Genomic DNA, 16,097 nt, shown 5'->3' with positions numbered 1-16,097 from the left:
TGAGCTCCTGGCCTCAAGCAGTCCTCCCAAATCCCAAAGTGCTGCTGGGCTTACAGGCATGAACCATCATGCCTGGCCTATTTTTGACACACATATAGGTTGAGGTTCAAGAGAGCCTGGATCTCCTGATCCAGGAGTCAGTGTGGGGATCTATGTCTGACATCTTTCAGTGAGGTCATTCATCCTAGGTTCTCAACTAAATAAGAGAGTCTGCCCACAAGCACACTGTCGGCACCCATTGCTACATGGCTCAACTGTGAGTATGACTTAGACAATTTTAATAATGAAAACAAGGAATGCTGAGGGAGCGATAGAATAAGAAGGTAATCCCGGCACTTTAGGAGACCAAGGCAGGTGGATCATAAGGTCAGATCGAGACCATCCTGGCTAACATGGTGAAACCCTTCTCTACTAAAAATACAAAAAAAAAAAGTGGCCGGTCGTGGTGGTGGTAGTCCCAGCTACTCGGGAGGCTAAGGCAGGAGAATGGCGTGAACCCTGTAGGTGGAGGTTGCAGTAAGCTGAGATCGCGCTACTGCGCTCCAGCCTGGGTGACTGACAGAGCAAGATTCCGTCTCAAAAAATAAAAAATAATTAAAAAAAAAAAAAAAACAACCGCCAGGTGTGGAGGCTTACGCCTGTAATCCCAGTGCTTTGGGAGGCCAAGGCAGGCATATCACTTGAGGCCAGGAGTTTGAGACCAGCCTGAAAAACATGGCGAACACCCGTCTCTACTAAAAATACATAAATTTGCCGGGTCTGCTGGTGCACACTTGTAATCCCAGCTACTCGGGAGGCTGAGGCACAAGAATCACTTGAAACCAGGAGGCAGAAGGAGGAGGGAGCTGTGATTGCCCCACTGCACTCTAGCCTGGGTGACACTGCAAGCCTCTGTCTCAAAAAAAAAAAAAAAAGAGCAGCCTGGGCAATATAGTAAGACCTCCATCTCTACAAAATAAAAAATAAAAATTAGTCAGGAGTAGTGGCATGTGCCTGTATCACAGCTACTCGGGAGGTTCAAGTGGGAGGATCACCTGAGCCCAGGAGGCTGAGGCTGCTGTAAGCTGATGGTGCCACCGCACTCCAGCCTGGACAACAGAGTGAGACCCTGTCTCTAAACAAAAATAAATTGTTTTTTTCTACTAGACTTAAGCAATCTTCCCTCCTTGGCCTCCCAAAGCACCAGGCCTGTGTCTTCTTTTTCATCATAGCTGTGGCAGAAGGAAGGAGGTGACCGGAAGCCCCACTCTCTCTGAGTAGCTGAGTGAGTACACCCTGACCATAGGCCCAGACAGTCCACATCAGCTCTTCAACAGGAAATTTTTTTTTTTTTTTTTTGAGACGGAGTCTCGCTCTGTTGCGGCCCAGGCTGGAGTGCAGTGGCCAGATCTCAGCTCACTGCAAGCTCTGCCTCCCGGGTTTACGCCATTCTCCTGCCTCAGCCTCCCGAGCAGCTGGGACTACAGGCGCCCGCCACCTCGCCCGGCTAGTTTTTTGTATTTTTTTTAGTAGAGACGGGGTTTCACTGTGTTAGCCAGGATGGTCTCGATCTCTTGACCTCGTGATCCGCCCGTCTTGGCCTCCCAAAGTGCTGGGATTACAGGCTTGAGCCACCGCGCCCGGCTCTTCAACAGGATTTAGTGGCTTTGCATAAAACAGAAAAGTGGCTGTGATTGCAAGAGAAATTAAAAATCACCACCATCTGAAATGCAAATTGAAAACAGTGAGACACCACGTCTCACTCTAACAGATGACCCATTGTGCCGGTGAAGGCGTGCAGGCACTCTCAGACTTCCAGAGAGACCTGAGTAATCGATTGACTTCCACAAAGGGCGACTTGCCAACAGCTATCAAAAGTACTCAGGCACATCCTACTTGGCCCAGCAATTCCACTTCCAGGAATTTCTCCTGCAGAAATACATGTGCGCAAACAATGTGGAAAAGCACCGTTTACAGTAACAACCCAACTGTCCATCAGGACAGACCAGGTATATTTAGACAATAACCAAGGAAGCTTTTTACTAAATTGGGATGATCTCTAAGAAGCACGTAAGTAGAAAAAGCAAGGTGGGAGAACACGCTATGTGCTTGTACTATGCACGTCAAGGAAAAAATACACCAAGAATTGACAGGCCAGGTGGAGTGGCTCAAACCTAATCCCCGTACTTTGGGAGACTGAGATGGGAGGATCCCCTGAGGCCAGGAGTTCAAATCAGTCTTGGCCACATAGCAAGACCCCTCCAACATCTCTATAAAAAATTAAGAAAAAAATTAGCCAGGCATGGTGGTGTGTACCCATAGTCCCAACTACTGAGGAAGCTGAGGTGGGAGGATCCCTTAAGCCAGAAGGTCGAGGCTACATGGAGCTTTGATCGTACCACTGCCCTCCAGCCTGGGCAACAGAGTGAGACCCTATTTCTAGAAAAAAATAAAGAATAAATAAAGAAATAAAGAAGTATGATGGTTCTGGTAATGGAACTAGGTGGCCGGGCAAAGTGGACATTTCACACTGCATAGTCCTGTATTTTCTGAAATCTGTCACCTTGGCTGGAGTACAGTAGCACCATCTTGGCTCACTGCAACTTCCACCTCCTGGGTTCAAGCAATTGTCCTGCCTCAGCCTCCCCACTAGCTGGGATTACAGGCGTGCACCACCACGCCCACCTAATTACTGTATTTTTAGTAGAGACGGGGTTTCACCATGTTGGCCAGGCTGGTCTCAAACTCCTGACCTCGTGATCCGCCCAGCTCGACCTCCCAAAGTGCTGGAATTACAGGTGTGAGCCCCCGCGCCTGGCCAATCTGGGCTATTTAAAAACTGAAAGTAAAATTTTAAAAGGGGAAGGGGAAAATGGGAAGTTACTGTTTAAAGGGAACAGAGTTTCTGTTTTCGATGAGAAAATTCTAGAAATAGTGGGGGTGTGGCACATGACTGGACTGAATGGCAGGGAAACGCACGCTTAAATGTTTCACGTATGTTTTACAAGAGCAGTCAATGCACACACAAGCGCCACAACCCAGTCCAAGGCTTTGCTCCTGCAGGGCCTTAGACGGGGTACTTGAGACGCCCACCTCAATGCAGGCAGCTCTGGGCTGCCGGGCTTTCCCGCCCCGGGGTCTTTCGTGCGAGTCCCACGGGGGGACCCTGGCCCAGGCTACGGCCGCTGAAAAGGCTGTGGGCGGCGAGACAGGGTGCCCTCGGCTACCGGGTTCAGAGTGGATCTCGGGACACATCTTCCAGCGCCTGACCTCCGGCCTGTGTGCACCCCCATACCCAGCGGGGCCATCCGAGAGCTTCATGGAAGGCACAGCGCGACCCGCCCTCCCCTCAGCCCCGCACAGCGCCCCACGGCCCCCGCACAGCCTCCCACACAGCGCCCCACGGCCCCCGCACAGCCTCCCACACAGCGCCACGCACAGCGCCCCACGGCCCCCGCACAGCCTCCCACACAGCGCCCCACGGCCCCCGCACAGCCTCCCACACAGCGCCCCAGGGCCCCCGCACAGCCTCCCACACAGCGCCCCACGGCCCCCGCACAGCCTCCCGCACAGCGCCCCACGGCCCCTTGATGGACCCCGCAGAGCCTCTCACACGGCGCCCCAAACAGAGCCTCACGGACCCCGCACAGCGCCTCACGGACCCCGCACAGCTGCCGCACACCCCGCATAGCACCAGCAGACAGTCGCGGAGCCCCCAAAGGCAACAGCGCCCACCTCGCAGCGCCCACACCCTGCAGCCCCGACGCCGACGCCACGCACCTGCGCACACCGCGCCTGCGCAGACACCACCCCCTCAGGCCTGGCGAGCACACTCAGGAGGTGGGGCGGACCCACGTCAGCGGCCCATCGTCCGATCCCGTCCATTGGCTGAGAGGAAATACGTGCGCCAGACTCGCCGCTGATTGGTCGGCGCGCGAGCTGCCGGGCTCTCACGGGCCAATCCTGTGGCAGCGCGTGAGGCGGCAGAGCCCTCTGGGGTGGGATCGCCGACCGCAAGTGGCTGTGGAGCTGGGGGCGCCGTGCGGTGGGACCATGGCCTCGGAGCAGCCGCTGGCGGCAGTCACCTGTACCGCGCCGGTCAACATCGCGGTCATCAAGTACTGTGAGTGTCGCGGGCCGGCCTGGGACGGGGATGGCCGGGAGCGAGGCCGGGTCCATAGGGGTCGCGCGCTGACTCGGCGGCGCGCTCCGTCCTGCTCTCCCAGGGCCTCGACAGACGGGGAAACTGAGGCTCAGGGAGGGGGGCGGCGGTGGTCGGGCGGGGCCGCGCGCTCCTTCTCTGCGTGACGGGCTCGGCGCCACCTGTTCCCCCGCCACGGCTGCAGCCCCTGCAGGGTCGCCCGGCGCCTGCCCATTAGCGATTACTGAACTTTATTGAAATCATCAATCATCGATTCCCACGAATCGTAAGAATCCGCCGTGGTGGTGCGCGTCTATGGCTCCAGCTACTGGGGCGGCTGAGGCGGGAGGATGGCCTGAGCCCGGGAGGTCGAGGCTGCGGTGAGCCGAGATTGCGCCACTGCCCCCCAGCCCGAGGCCCTGTGCCCCTCCTTCGCCCCGTTTCTGCCAATGGTAACCTCCAAGGAGCGGGAACGGGGGTCCTCAGCCCACATCCCTGCGCCGGGGAGGCCGGTCCGCACCTGCGCGTTCATAGCCACGCCCCTCCCCTCCCGCCGGGGTTACCTGGCCGCCGCTGACCACTCATTTTTGTAACGTCGTTTCAAAATGTTCCGAAACTGGAATCACAGTATGTGGCCCACCCAGTATCTTTTGAGTTTGGCTTATTTCATTCAGCATAGAATGTGGACGTGCCCCCGATTGTATCAGTGCTTTGCCCCTCTGTTGCTGAGCCAGTCCGTGGACTCCATGGACCACCCTCTTAGCCAAGGCCTCACCCCGTTAAGAGCATCTGAGGTTTTCTTTCTTTGTTTTTCTTTTTCTTTTTCTTTTTTTTTTTTTTTACAGGCACCGCCACCACGCCTGGCTAATTTTTTTGTATTTCCCGTACCAATAAAGCTGCCATAAAATGTGTACAGGTTTTTGTGTGAACATACATTTTCATTCTTCTGGGATAAATGCCCAGGAGTGCGGTTGCTGGGTCAGATGGTAGATATATATATGCATATACATATATGCATGTGTGTGTATATATATACTTAAAAAAAAAAAAAAACTGTCCAATTGTTTTTCAGAGTGGCTGGGCCATTTTGCATCCCTACCATGACGCAGTTTTTCCAGATCCTCACCAGCGTTTGGTGGAGTTGCTGTTTTTCATTTTAGCCGCGTCCTGGTAGGGATGTGCTGACAGGGTGCTGTGCTCCTCATTCGCATTTCCCTGTTGGCCAGTGATGTGGAGCATCTTTCTTTGTGCTTATTTGCCATCTGTGGGTTTTCTCAGTGAAATGTCTGTTCATGTCCTGTGTCCATGCACTCACTGGATGGTTTGCTTTTTTACTATGAGTTTTGAGAGTTCATCATACATTATAGGCTGGGTGCACAGGCTCAAGCCTGTAATCCCAGCACTTGGGGAGGCTGAGGTGGGTGGATCACCTGGGGTCAGGAGTTTGAGACCAGCTTGGCCAACATGGTGAAACCCCGTCTCTACTGAAAAAAAATAAAATAGGTGTTCTAGATATTAGTCTCCTGTTGGACACGTGGTTTGCAGATACTGTCTCCCAAACTAGCTAATCTTTTCATCCCCTTAACAAAGAGCCAGTTTTTCATTTTAAAGAAGTTCAGCGTATCAGTTTTGATGTCAAGTCTAAGACCTCTTTGTGTAGCCCTACGTCCTGAAGATTTTCTGCTTTTCTCCGAGTTGTATAGGATTGCCTTTTATATTTGTCTGTGATCCAAGGTTGTCCATTTAGCCCAGAAAGGCTACCCTTCCTCCATTGAATTGCTTTTGCACTTTTGTAAAAAAAAAAAAAAAAAAAAATCAGCTGGGCTTGTTTGGGTCTGTTTCTGGGTTTTCTCCTTTTTTTTTTTTTTTTTGAGACAGAGTCTTGCTCTGTCACCCAGGCTGGAGTGCAGTGGCACAATCTTGGCTCACTGTAACCCCCGCCTCCCAGGTTCAAGCAATTCTCCTGCCTTAGCCTTCTGAGTAGTTGGGGCTACATGCACGCACCACCACACCCGGCTAATTTTTGTATTTTTAGTAAAGACGGGGTTTCACCATGTTGGCCAGGCTGGTCTCGAGCTCCTGATCTCGTGATCTGCCCACCTTGACCTCCCAAAGTGCTGGGATTACAGGCGTGAGCCACTGCACCTGGCCTTTTATTTATTTTTTTGAGACGGACTCTCACTACGACACCCAGGCTGGAGTGCAATGGCACGATCTTGGCTCACCACAACGTCCGCTTCCTGGGTTCAACCGATTGTCCTGCCTCAGCCTCCCGAGTAGCTGGGACTATAGGCGTGCACCGCCACACCCAGCTAATTTTTGTATTTTTAGTAGAGACAGGGTTTTGCCATATTGCCAGGCTGGTTTCAAACTCCTGACCTCAAGTGATCGCCGGTTTCAGCCTCCCAAAGTGCTGGGATCATAGGTGTGAGCCACTGCGGCTGGCCGACAGTGATTTTTATGGAAACTTGTCCATTTTCTTGTAACGTTCAGAGACTCTGGTCTTCTTTAAACCTTACATTTGAGCTGGTTTTTGATAGCACGCCGGTGGAGAAGGAGGTGCTGGCTCATGATAAGGAGGCAGAAGTCCAGGTTCCCTCCCCACCAACGCTGCCCCATCCTCACCAGGCCCTCAGGAATTCCTGAGTGTCTACTTGGCCTCTGATAAGAGACTGCAGGTCAGGGGAGTCCAGGCTCCTGTGTGCTCTCCACTGACTCCTGGGGAGGTGAAAGTCCCCACTCCTTCAGGGAGGGAAAGAGGGGGGCTCCGTTCCAGCCTGGAGTGTGGGAGGAATCTGTTTCTTCTTTTTTCTTTTTTTTTTTGAGACAGGGTCTGCCTCTGTCACCAGGCTGGAGTAAGTAAGGCTGGAGTGCAGTGGTGCCATCTCGACTCAGTGCAACCTCCGCCTCCCAGGTTCAAGCGATTTTCCCACCTCAGCCTCCTGAGTTGCTGGGATAACAGGCACGCATCACCACAGCCTGGCTAATTTTTGTATTTTTTGTAGAGACGGGGTTTCACCATATTGGTCAGGTAAGTCTCAAACTCCTGACCTCAGGTGATCCGCCCACCTTGACCTCCCAAAGTGCTGGGGGCCGGGCGCGGTGGCTCAAGCCTGTAATCCCAGCACTTTGGGAGGCCGAGATGGGCGGATCACGAGGTCAGGAGATCGAGACCATCCTGGCTAACACGGTGAAACCCCGTCTCTACTAAAAATACAAAAAACTAGCCGGGCGAGGTGGCAGGCGCCTGTAGTCCCAGCTACTCGGGAGGCTGAGGCAGGAGAATGGAGTGAACCCGGGAGGCGGAGCTTGCAGTGAGCTGAGATCCGGCCACTGTACTCCAGCCTGGGCGGCAGAGCAAGACTCCGTCTCAAAAAAAAAAAAACAAAGTGCTGGGATTACCGGCGCAAGCCACTGCACTGTGCCGGGCCGGGAGTCTGTTTCTGTGTTGCTAGGCTGTCCTTCCCGGTCCTGCTAGGGAAGGCTGGCTTTGGTTGGCAGTTCCAGCTTCTGCAGGGCTAGGTCTAGGGCAGGCAGGACAGAAAAGCAAGCCCGGGGGCTCCTCCTGCCCTATCCCACAGCTGTCCTCTGTCACCCATGAGAGTCTCACCTGTGATGTCCAGGGTCTTAGTTGTCCTCAGTGGGAGACAGAGGGAGAAGTCCGCCGGCCCACCTTCCTGAAAGCAGAGGTTTGCCGGCCTCTCAGGGCAGCCGCGTCCGCCTACAAGGGCCACTCAGTGCTGTGTGAGAAAGAGCCTTGCGAACTGCAGAGCGTGGTTCTTTGCCAGGTGTCCGCATTTATCACCCCTGGAGCTGTCCGCCATCCCGAGAGACCTCCCCTCTCACAAAACCGAGCAGATTGTGTGCTTAGCAAAGACGCCGTGAAATAAGACTTCAGCTGAAGCACTGCACAGTGCTCCCCAGGCAAACGTTTCATTTCAGACTTTCCGGAAGGTTGATTTCTCTTGCTGTCCCATGGCCGTGCTGGGCAGAAAGGGGTTTATCCCGGATGTTCGCGGGGAATATGAGCAGTGAGATTTGAGGAGTTCTCAGAGCTGGGCTCCTCTTGTTTGGGAAGGTGGAGGGGAGGCAGGCCGCGGTCAGAGCGCTCTGCACCTGGGCACTCACAGATGATGATGAAGGAGCATGGAGTGGGGAGGGAGGCTGGCTGGCCTCCAGCTCTGTGGTGGGAGCCTGAGCTCAGTGGGGCGGGGAGCAGTTCTTGCAGGCAGGGGTCTAGCAAGAGGATGGCCACACATGTGCGGTGAGAGACAGGACCGAGGCGGGTGGGGGCTGTGGGTGGGGGGTGGGGGCACCTGTGGGGAATACTGGGGGAGGGTGGGCCGGGAAGCCCACCGGCCTGGCCCTGGCTGTTCATTACAGGGGGCAAGCGCGATGAAGAGCTGGTTCTGCCCATCAACTCCTCCCTGAGCGTCACTCTGCACCAGGACCAGGTACGTGTGGACTGACGACAAAACACCACAGTGCCATTTCCAGAACGTTTGTAGAACAGTTGGTACCAGCTGGGTGCAGTGGCTCACATCTGCAATCCCAGCACTTTGGGAGGCTGACGTGGGAGGATCTCTTGAGCCCAGGAGTTGGAGACCACAGTAAACCATGATCACGCCACTGCACTCCAGCCTGGGTGACAGTGAGACCCTGTCTCTGAAACCAAAAAAAAATTGGTGCTTTTTTACCTCAAGGCTAGGATGAGATGGCTCAGCGATGACTCCCAGCAGCGCGCAGTGTCTGATCCATCTCCCAGTGTCAGGAGAGCTCAGCACAGCACACACGTGCCCCCAGGTCTCATCACACATGTGCACACTGTGCCCCAGGGGCTCCCTTGGGAGTCCCTATCTCTTTATTCAGGACAAGGCCTGGTTGCCCCACAAGGTGTGGCCCACGCTTTTCTCCGCCACAGGCTTCCCCACTGCCCAGCTAAGGCTGGCCTTTTCCCCCCGCCCGCCCTCAGCAGGGGGGCCTTGCTCGAGTGGGCAGCCACGAAGCTCTCTCAGTAGAAAGGGATACCTGGCTGGCATCGGTCCTCAATGCTGGCCTCTGAGGTGGCCCTGGGTTTCCTTTTCAGTTAAAAACCACCACAACAGCCGTCATCAGCAAGGACTTCACCGAGGACCGGATTTGGCTGAATGGCCGGGAGGAGGACGTGGGGCAGCCGCGGCTCCAGGCCTGCCTGCGGGAGAGTGAGTTGGGGTCCCCGCAAGCCCATCCCTCCCTGTTGTCAGCATCCAGAAAGCGCTTCTGCCTCTGGGCCCCTCCTGAGACAGCAGGCGACGTGGCTGGGAACCAGACATGCCCACTGGACCCCCAGCTCCAGGGCAGTGGCCCCACTTCAATTCCCGCTGGGCTTGGGTCAGTCTAGGGTTTCCTGGGGAAGAAACTCTCCATGAGGAGTCTGGCAGGCAGAGGCCTGGTGTTCAGCTGTGACCCGGGCAGGTGGGCAGGAGCAGGGCGGGCAGGGTGCTGACGGCTGGGCCACACGCTGTCTCATTGTCTCTGCAGTCCGCCGCCTGGCCCGGAAGCGGAGGAACGCGTGGGATGGGGACCCACTGTCCTCCAGCCTCAGCTGCAAAGTGCACGTGGCATCGGTGAACAACTTCCCCACGGCTGCAGGCCTGGCCTCCTCGGCGGCGGGCTATGCCTGCCTAGGTGGGTGCCCACAGAGACATGCAGGGGTTCTGGGCTGCGGGCATAGGAGCCGCTTCACGCTCTTCCCGGGTCAGGGGGCCCACTGCCGGGCGTGGCTGAACGAGCATCCCACACCCCAGGCTTCCCTGGCCTCTCTGGAGTCGTTCAGTCTCTTCCCAGAGCATATCTGAACATTTTCATCTTCAGTTGCAGCTGGCGCGGGGCTCTCGCCTGTGATCCCAGTACTTAAGAGGCTGATGGGGGAGAATCACTTTAGTCCAGGAGTTCAAGACCAGCCTTGGCAACATAGTGAGACCCCCATCTCTACAAAAACTAGAAACATCTTCCAGTTGCTCCTTGTGGAGCCCCTCTAGGTCGTCAGTGATAGAAACCACTTCAGACTGGCTCAGACCTAAAATAGCGATGGTTTTGTGGCTCACATAACTGAGGATTCCAATGGGCACAGCTGGTTACAGGCGCCACCAGACCCAGCTCTCTGCTGGCCCCAGGCCACTTTCTGGCGGCTTCTCACCCAGTGTCAGAGCCCGTTCCCATGGTGGTGGTCTCACAGTATCTTCACCCTCAACTCCAGGGATGACGCTTCCTGGCCCACCTGGGCTCCAGTGCCTTCCCTGAACCACCCTCAGTGACCAGGGCCATGGGTGACCAGACCTGGAGGTGGGGTCGCCCTGCTGGAGCCCTGTGGACCGAGGGGAGAAGGTGGCTCCTGTGCTGGGTGGGCAGGGGCACGTCTTATGGAGCCCAGCTCTGTCCTGGCATCAGTCCCTGCCTCACACAACCTTAAAATTCCTTCCCACCCTCAAAGCTCAGCTTTGGTGTCCCCCAGGGGACCCTCTCTCTACATCCCCCAGGGGGCTTCCCGCTCTGCCGCAGGTACCTTTTGTCACCTTTGTCTCAGGCCGCAAGCTCTGCAGGCTGTGAACAGAGTGTCCAAGAGCGGAGGGCGCTCTTAGTGGAGGGCGGGTTCGGATGGCTGGGTTGGTGAATGCTGCCCTCGAAGGCTGATGGCCCAGAAGCCCTGTCATCTGGAAATCCCCGTTTGCCATGGGGTGTGTGACATTCCCGGGGCAGTGAGCTGTCAGGGAGCACAGCCCAGGCAGCTCTGAGGACCCTCCCCGGAATCCCCATGCCTGCAGCCTACACCTTGGCCCGTGTCTACGGCGTGGAGAGTGACCTCTCAGAAGTGGCTCGCCGGGGCTCAGGCAGCGCCTGCCGGAGCCTGTATGGGGGCTTTGTGGAGTGGCAGATGGGAGAGCAGACTGATGGGAAGGACAGCGTCGCCCGGCAAGTGGCCCCCGAGTCACACTGGCCTGAACTCCGCGTCCTCATCCTTGTGGTGAGTGGGGCGGGTGGAGCAGCAGCCGGGTGGCCTCTGTCCCTAGTCAGGGCTGCTGCTGGGAGCAGGGGTGAAGGTACCCCATCCAGGCTTTGCTTGGCTCCTGGGGTCAGTGGATGCTAAAGAAACAGACGTGTGGTCGAGTGCTCAGGAAGTGCTCCCACGTGGCGGGCGCCACCACCCACTGGGATCTAGAAGTTGCCCCTATGTCGCCCCTGCTGTGGCCGGGAGGCCTCCGTGGCCAGGCAGGTGGCACTGACTCCCACCCCCGCTGCCTGCATTGGCTGAGGGAGGGCTGAGTGTTTGGGGCTGAGGTCCTTGGGGCTGGCCTCCTGCAGGGTGTGACCCAGGCTGTCTCTCCCTCGTGCAGGTGAGCGCTGAGAAGAAGCTGACAGGCAGTACTGTGGGCATGCGGGCCAGTGTGGAGACCAGCCCCCTGCTGCAGGTGAGGCCAGGAGCAGGTGGCCCCGGGGCCCTGGGAGTCATGCTTGTGCCCGACTCTGCCCTCAGCCTCTGTCTGGGCCCAAACGTTCTCACACCTGCGGCAGCCCCGCCAAGACCAGGTGGAGGAGCCACAGCAGAGATGGGGCTTGAGCTGGGCTGCCAACCCCGGAGACCCTCCTGGAACCCTCTGCTGTCGAGACCCCCAGCGGCTCTATGGGAAACACCCCGTGCCTTGCAGTTCCGGGCCGAGTCTGTGGTACCGGCGCGCATGGCGGAGATGACCCGCTGCATCCGGGAGCGAGACTTCCCCGGCTTCGCCCAGCTGACCATGAAGGACAGCAACCAGTTCCACGCCACCTGCCTCGACACCTTCCCGCCCATCTCTTACCTTAATGCCGTCTCCTGGCGCATCATCCACCTGGTGCACCGCTTCAATGCCCACCACGGGGACACCAAGGTGACGCGGGCTGGGAGGGCAGAGGCTGCGCTCTCGCGCTATGTCGCGTGTCTAGGCTTATGCTGCCGTGGAGACGGTCCCGGGAGCCGCGTGCAGGGTGATCTGTGTCTGAAAGCTCGGCCCTGCTGTGTGCGGAGCTCACTGACCATCCGGGTTCTTCTGTTTCGTTTTGTTTCTTGACTTGCTCGGGTCACAGCCCCACCACCTTTTTCCTGGGTTCACAGGCAGAGGTGTCAAGTACCAGGCACTTGGGGTCACAGCTCCACTCCAGTGTGGCCCTGAGGGCCTAGACTGAGCTCTTGGAGAGCCCACGGCCCCCTGGCAGACCAGAGGGTTGAGGGGACAAGGGCCAGGCACCACGTGAACAGCCGGGGTGACTGCTGTGGGTTCCAGGTGGCGTACACCTTTGACGCAGGCCCCAATGCCGTGATCTTCACCCTGGACGACACTGTGGCTGAGTTTGTGGCTGCTGTGAGGCACAGCTTTCCCCCGGGCTCGAACGGAGACGCGTGAGTGTGGACCCTTCCCCGCCTCCTCTTTGGGAGACAGTGCCAGGACCCTGGTCGGAAGAGACGGAGGCACCTGAAGGCTGTGACACTGAGACGGGGAGTCCCAGGGCAGGTGGCAATTCCCCGAGTGTGGGAGCCACGGATAGGGTGTTCCCACAGAGCCATCCCACAGCCCAGGTCCACAGGGAAAAAAGAGAGGCTGTGCAGGCGTGTGTGAGACGCACCCACCTTCTGAGAGACGGCATCCCCTGCAGCTCAGAAGCCCACAGGCCCTTATCCTATAGAACAGTGGCTTCTGAGGAAACACATGTGCATTCCCAGGAGCGTGTACAAGTGTCTGACATTTTGAAGGAAAGGAGTCAAAGCCCCTGACTGCCTTCTTACCGAAGTGAGTTAGAGGCGGGCAGGGCGGCTGGGTGTTGACCCCGCCCCTGCAGTTGGGTGTCTTTTCTGGGGTGGGGTCGTCTGGCAGCTGCATCCTGGCGCCACAGAGCCCCCACGTACACCCTCCTCGGTGCACAGTGTGGCCCAGCCTCCTTTCGCTCCTGGGCTGTTGATTTCTTCCCTCCCGTTGTTTTAATGGAGCCTGATTCTCAATGTGAGGGGCGCCTCCTGTTTAAGGGTGTGTGGAAGCGTGTGGGGATGGGCATCTGTCCTGGGTGGGAGCAGTAATACCTTCTACTGGTCAGGGGCGTGCCCTGTGGGATGGACTCGGACCCACACCCCAGGACTGCCCTCCTGGGAAGCACCAGGCTCGTGGCTTCTGTTCCGGGTGGGGCTTGCAGGCTTCCGTTGTTCTGCAGAACACAGTGACGAACGCACCAGCTTGAACTGGGCACTTCCCTAAGCTGTTACCCCATGGGGTGTGGCAGCAGCCTTGGCCAGACGTGGGTCCAGCCTGGGCATAGCTATTTACCACATAACCTAAAATTCACTGTCTCAGCCATTCCAGAGCATACAATCCTGTCGTGTTGAGGACACTCACAGGGTTGTGCAGCCACCACCTCGAGCCGCCTCCTTAACTTTTTCATCACCCCTAAAAGAAACCTGTCACCACAGCGGTCACCTGCCATCTCCCACTCCCTGAGCCCTGACAGCCAGCAATGCATTTCCCATCTCTGGACTTGCCTGTTCTAGACGCTTAGAGAAATGGAGGTTGGCTGGGCGCGGTGGCTTACGCCTGTAATCCCAGCACTTTGGGAGTCTGAGGCAGGAGGATCACGAGGTCAGGAGATCGAGACCATCCTGGCTAACACGGTGAAACCCCGTCTCTACTAAAAATACAAAAAAATTAGCCGGGCGAGGTGGCGGGTGTCTGTAGTCCCAGCTACTCAGGAGGCTGAGGCAGGAGAATGGCGTGAACCCAGGAGGCGGAGCTTGCAGTGAGCCAAGATCGCGCCACTGCACTCCAGCCTGGGCAACAGAACGAGACTCCATCTCCAAAAAAAAAAGAAATGGATGTGTTCACCATGCCCCTGCCCTGCTTTTCCAGGTTTCTGAAGGGGCTGCAGGTGAGGCCGGCCCCTCTCTCAGCTGAGCTTCAGGCTGCGCTGGCCATGGAGCCGACGACCCCCGGTGGGGTCAAGTACATCATTGCCACTCAGGTGAGGCCTGGGGCTCGGCTGGTACTCTCGGGGTTTCCTTTCTTGCCAGAGGGGCCTGCCCAGCCCCCAGGGCCCTTGCAGGCTCAGCCCGGCTCCCTGTCCCTATCCCTACTGTGTCTCAGGCAGGAAGCCAGAAAGCCTTTGTTCATTCATTTGCTCTCAAAGTGGACATTACAGGCCACTGGCGATACTCAGAGCAGCAGGGCTGGGCTGGGGGTGGAAGGGCGAGTCTGACACAAGCTCCCAGGGAGACAGGTGGGGAGCATCAGGCCCCTGAATAGGGAGCGCTTGGGGTGGGTGCTTCTGGGGTCCCTGGGCCCCGCACCCCAACAGACCAGGGTTCCTGCTCTCCGACCTGCCCCGAGAGCCAAGCCTGCATCCAGCGATCACGGCCGCCCGAGCTGTTGCCTCCACCTTCCTCTCAGGGGCCACATGCACAGGCTGCCTGTTTCCAGGCTCTGTGGTTCTCTGTCCACCCTATGACGGAGGCAGTGCCCTGGGCGGGGGCTGGCAGCTGGCGGGGCGGCTGTGCCTGAGGGAGCTGCGTGTGGGTGGTTTAGCTTCTGACCAGGACCCACCAGAAGGGCGGGGGCACACCGCTACCCTCCTGTGTCCGGCCCCCTACAGATGCTGGGCACAGGATGAGGTGCTGCCATTCCGGGTGACCTGATACGGATCTCTACCCCCAGGTGGGGCCAGGACCCCAAATCCTGGACAACCCCAGCGCCCACCTCCTGGGTCCTGACGGCCTGCCGAAGCCAGCTGCGTGACCGCCTCAGCAGGACTGCACGCCGCGTGGAGAAGGGGTGGCCTCGCCAGAGCTAGGGAGCGGGTGTGGTGGGCTCCGGACTACTGGGACATGTGGGTGGTGGCTTGTCCCGGGGCCCATGGACAGCTTGCTGTGGGGCCATGCAGGGAGCCCTGCAGCTGCCCAGGTGTCAGGAGAGGTCCCTGCCGCGTGCTTCAGCTGCCCCAGGGCTTTGCCAAGATGGGATGGGGTGGGTATGAGAGCTGGCAGAGCCTCGGTGCAGCAGGGCTGAAGGGCTCTCTCACCCCAGCTCCAGCTGCTCCCAGTTCTCTGAGACGGGAGCTCAGTGGGGAGGTGGTGTCCCTCCATCGGACTAGGGAAGGGGTCACTGTGCTGGGAGCAGCCTCCTTGGGCCTCAGGAAACCACCAAGTGCCTTAAATGGTGGCTGCCCACAGCACTTCTGCTGAGACCCTGCCCCAGGCCTAGGTGTGGCTGGAATGGTGGTAGGAGTGGGCACCAGTGTGGCCCTGGTGGCCATGGGGAATAAACCAGCATTGCTGCCTCCTGCCTTCTGCTGTTTTTCTGTTTCATAAACCAGCATTCCGGAGTTCCTGTTCTGAGTGACCCTGGGACCTGCCAGGGAGTCCCGGTGTGCCCCATGAGGGCCTAGGAGAGGAGCAGGCTGGACAGAGCCACAGAGGGGCTCCCCTCACACCCCACATTGGCTCAGGTGGGACCCTCAGGAGCAGCCCCCGATCTAAAGTCTTCCCATGGGCGCTGAGCTCACCACCCCCACGCCAACCCCTGCGTCCTGTCTCCAGGCCAGAAATGACGGGGCCGTCCCTGCATTCTGTGCTTTCCCAGTTGTGCACATCCTGTCCCCTCCCTCGAGTATCAGTCACAGTCCAATGGCATGGTGTGGGGAGGCCCCCCGCAGTGTCTGACCCAGGCCACACCTGTGCCAGCCCAGAGCCAGGGGGAGGAAATGGGGGCTGGGCCTTTGGTCCCCATGGGGAGGCCACCCTCGTCCTTGGTAGCATCAGGGTGCAGAGGTGTTCCCGGGCTGTAGGGGTGACCCCTCTGCTATTAATAGAAGCCTTGTTGATACGGGACCCTCAGTTGGGTCCCGGGCGTCGGGCAGGGGAATTTGTCAGTGCTTGAGAGCTGAAGCTGGGAAGCCCTGGGGAAGCGCGCTCCCCGCCTGGGCTGGG

At 57.8% G+C, this 16,097-nt stretch overlaps 1 protein-coding gene across 1 annotated transcript; it reads left to right on the top strand.

The window, feature by feature from the left end:
• The first annotated feature begins 3,979 nt into the window (after positions 1–3,979).
• MVD (mevalonate diphosphate decarboxylase) lies at positions 3,980–15,451 on the top strand. Its single transcript, XM_025371069.1, has 10 exons — positions 3,980–4,102; positions 8,504–8,574; positions 9,207–9,321; positions 9,641–9,787; positions 10,924–11,123; positions 11,494–11,568; positions 11,806–12,024; positions 12,418–12,533; positions 14,026–14,137; positions 14,827–15,451. The coding sequence occupies exons 1-10, from the start codon at positions 4,033–4,035 to the stop codon at positions 14,905–14,907; spliced, it is 1,206 nt and encodes a 401-aa protein (XP_025226854.1). The 5' UTR covers positions 3,980–4,032; the 3' UTR covers positions 14,908–15,451.
• The last annotated feature ends 646 nt before the right edge of the window (positions 15,452–16,097 follow it).

The sequence above is a fragment of the Theropithecus gelada genome, chromosome 20, assembly GCF_003255815.1.
Source record: "Theropithecus gelada isolate Dixy chromosome 20, Tgel_1.0, whole genome shotgun sequence".
Lineage (NCBI taxonomy): Eukaryota > Metazoa > Chordata > Mammalia > Primates > Cercopithecidae > Theropithecus > Theropithecus gelada.
The sequence above is the reverse complement of the archived record's forward strand: the minus strand, read 5'-3'. Positions and strand labels throughout refer to the sequence as shown.

Excerpts from the sequence above, each read along its gene's own strand:
- MVD (XM_025371069.1), top strand. The coding sequence starts at position 4,033 with ATGGCCTCGGAGCAGCCGCTGGCGGCAGTCACCTGTACCGCGCCGGTC. Across the intron at positions 4,103-8,503 it reads CATCGCGGTCATCAAGTACT|GGGGCAAGCGCGATGAAGAG; the intron begins GTGAGTGTCGCG and ends TGTTCATTACAG. Across the intron at positions 12,534-14,025 it reads CCGGGCTCGAACGGAGACGC|GTTTCTGAAGGGGCTGCAGG; the intron begins GTGAGTGTGGAC and ends CTGCTTTTCCAG.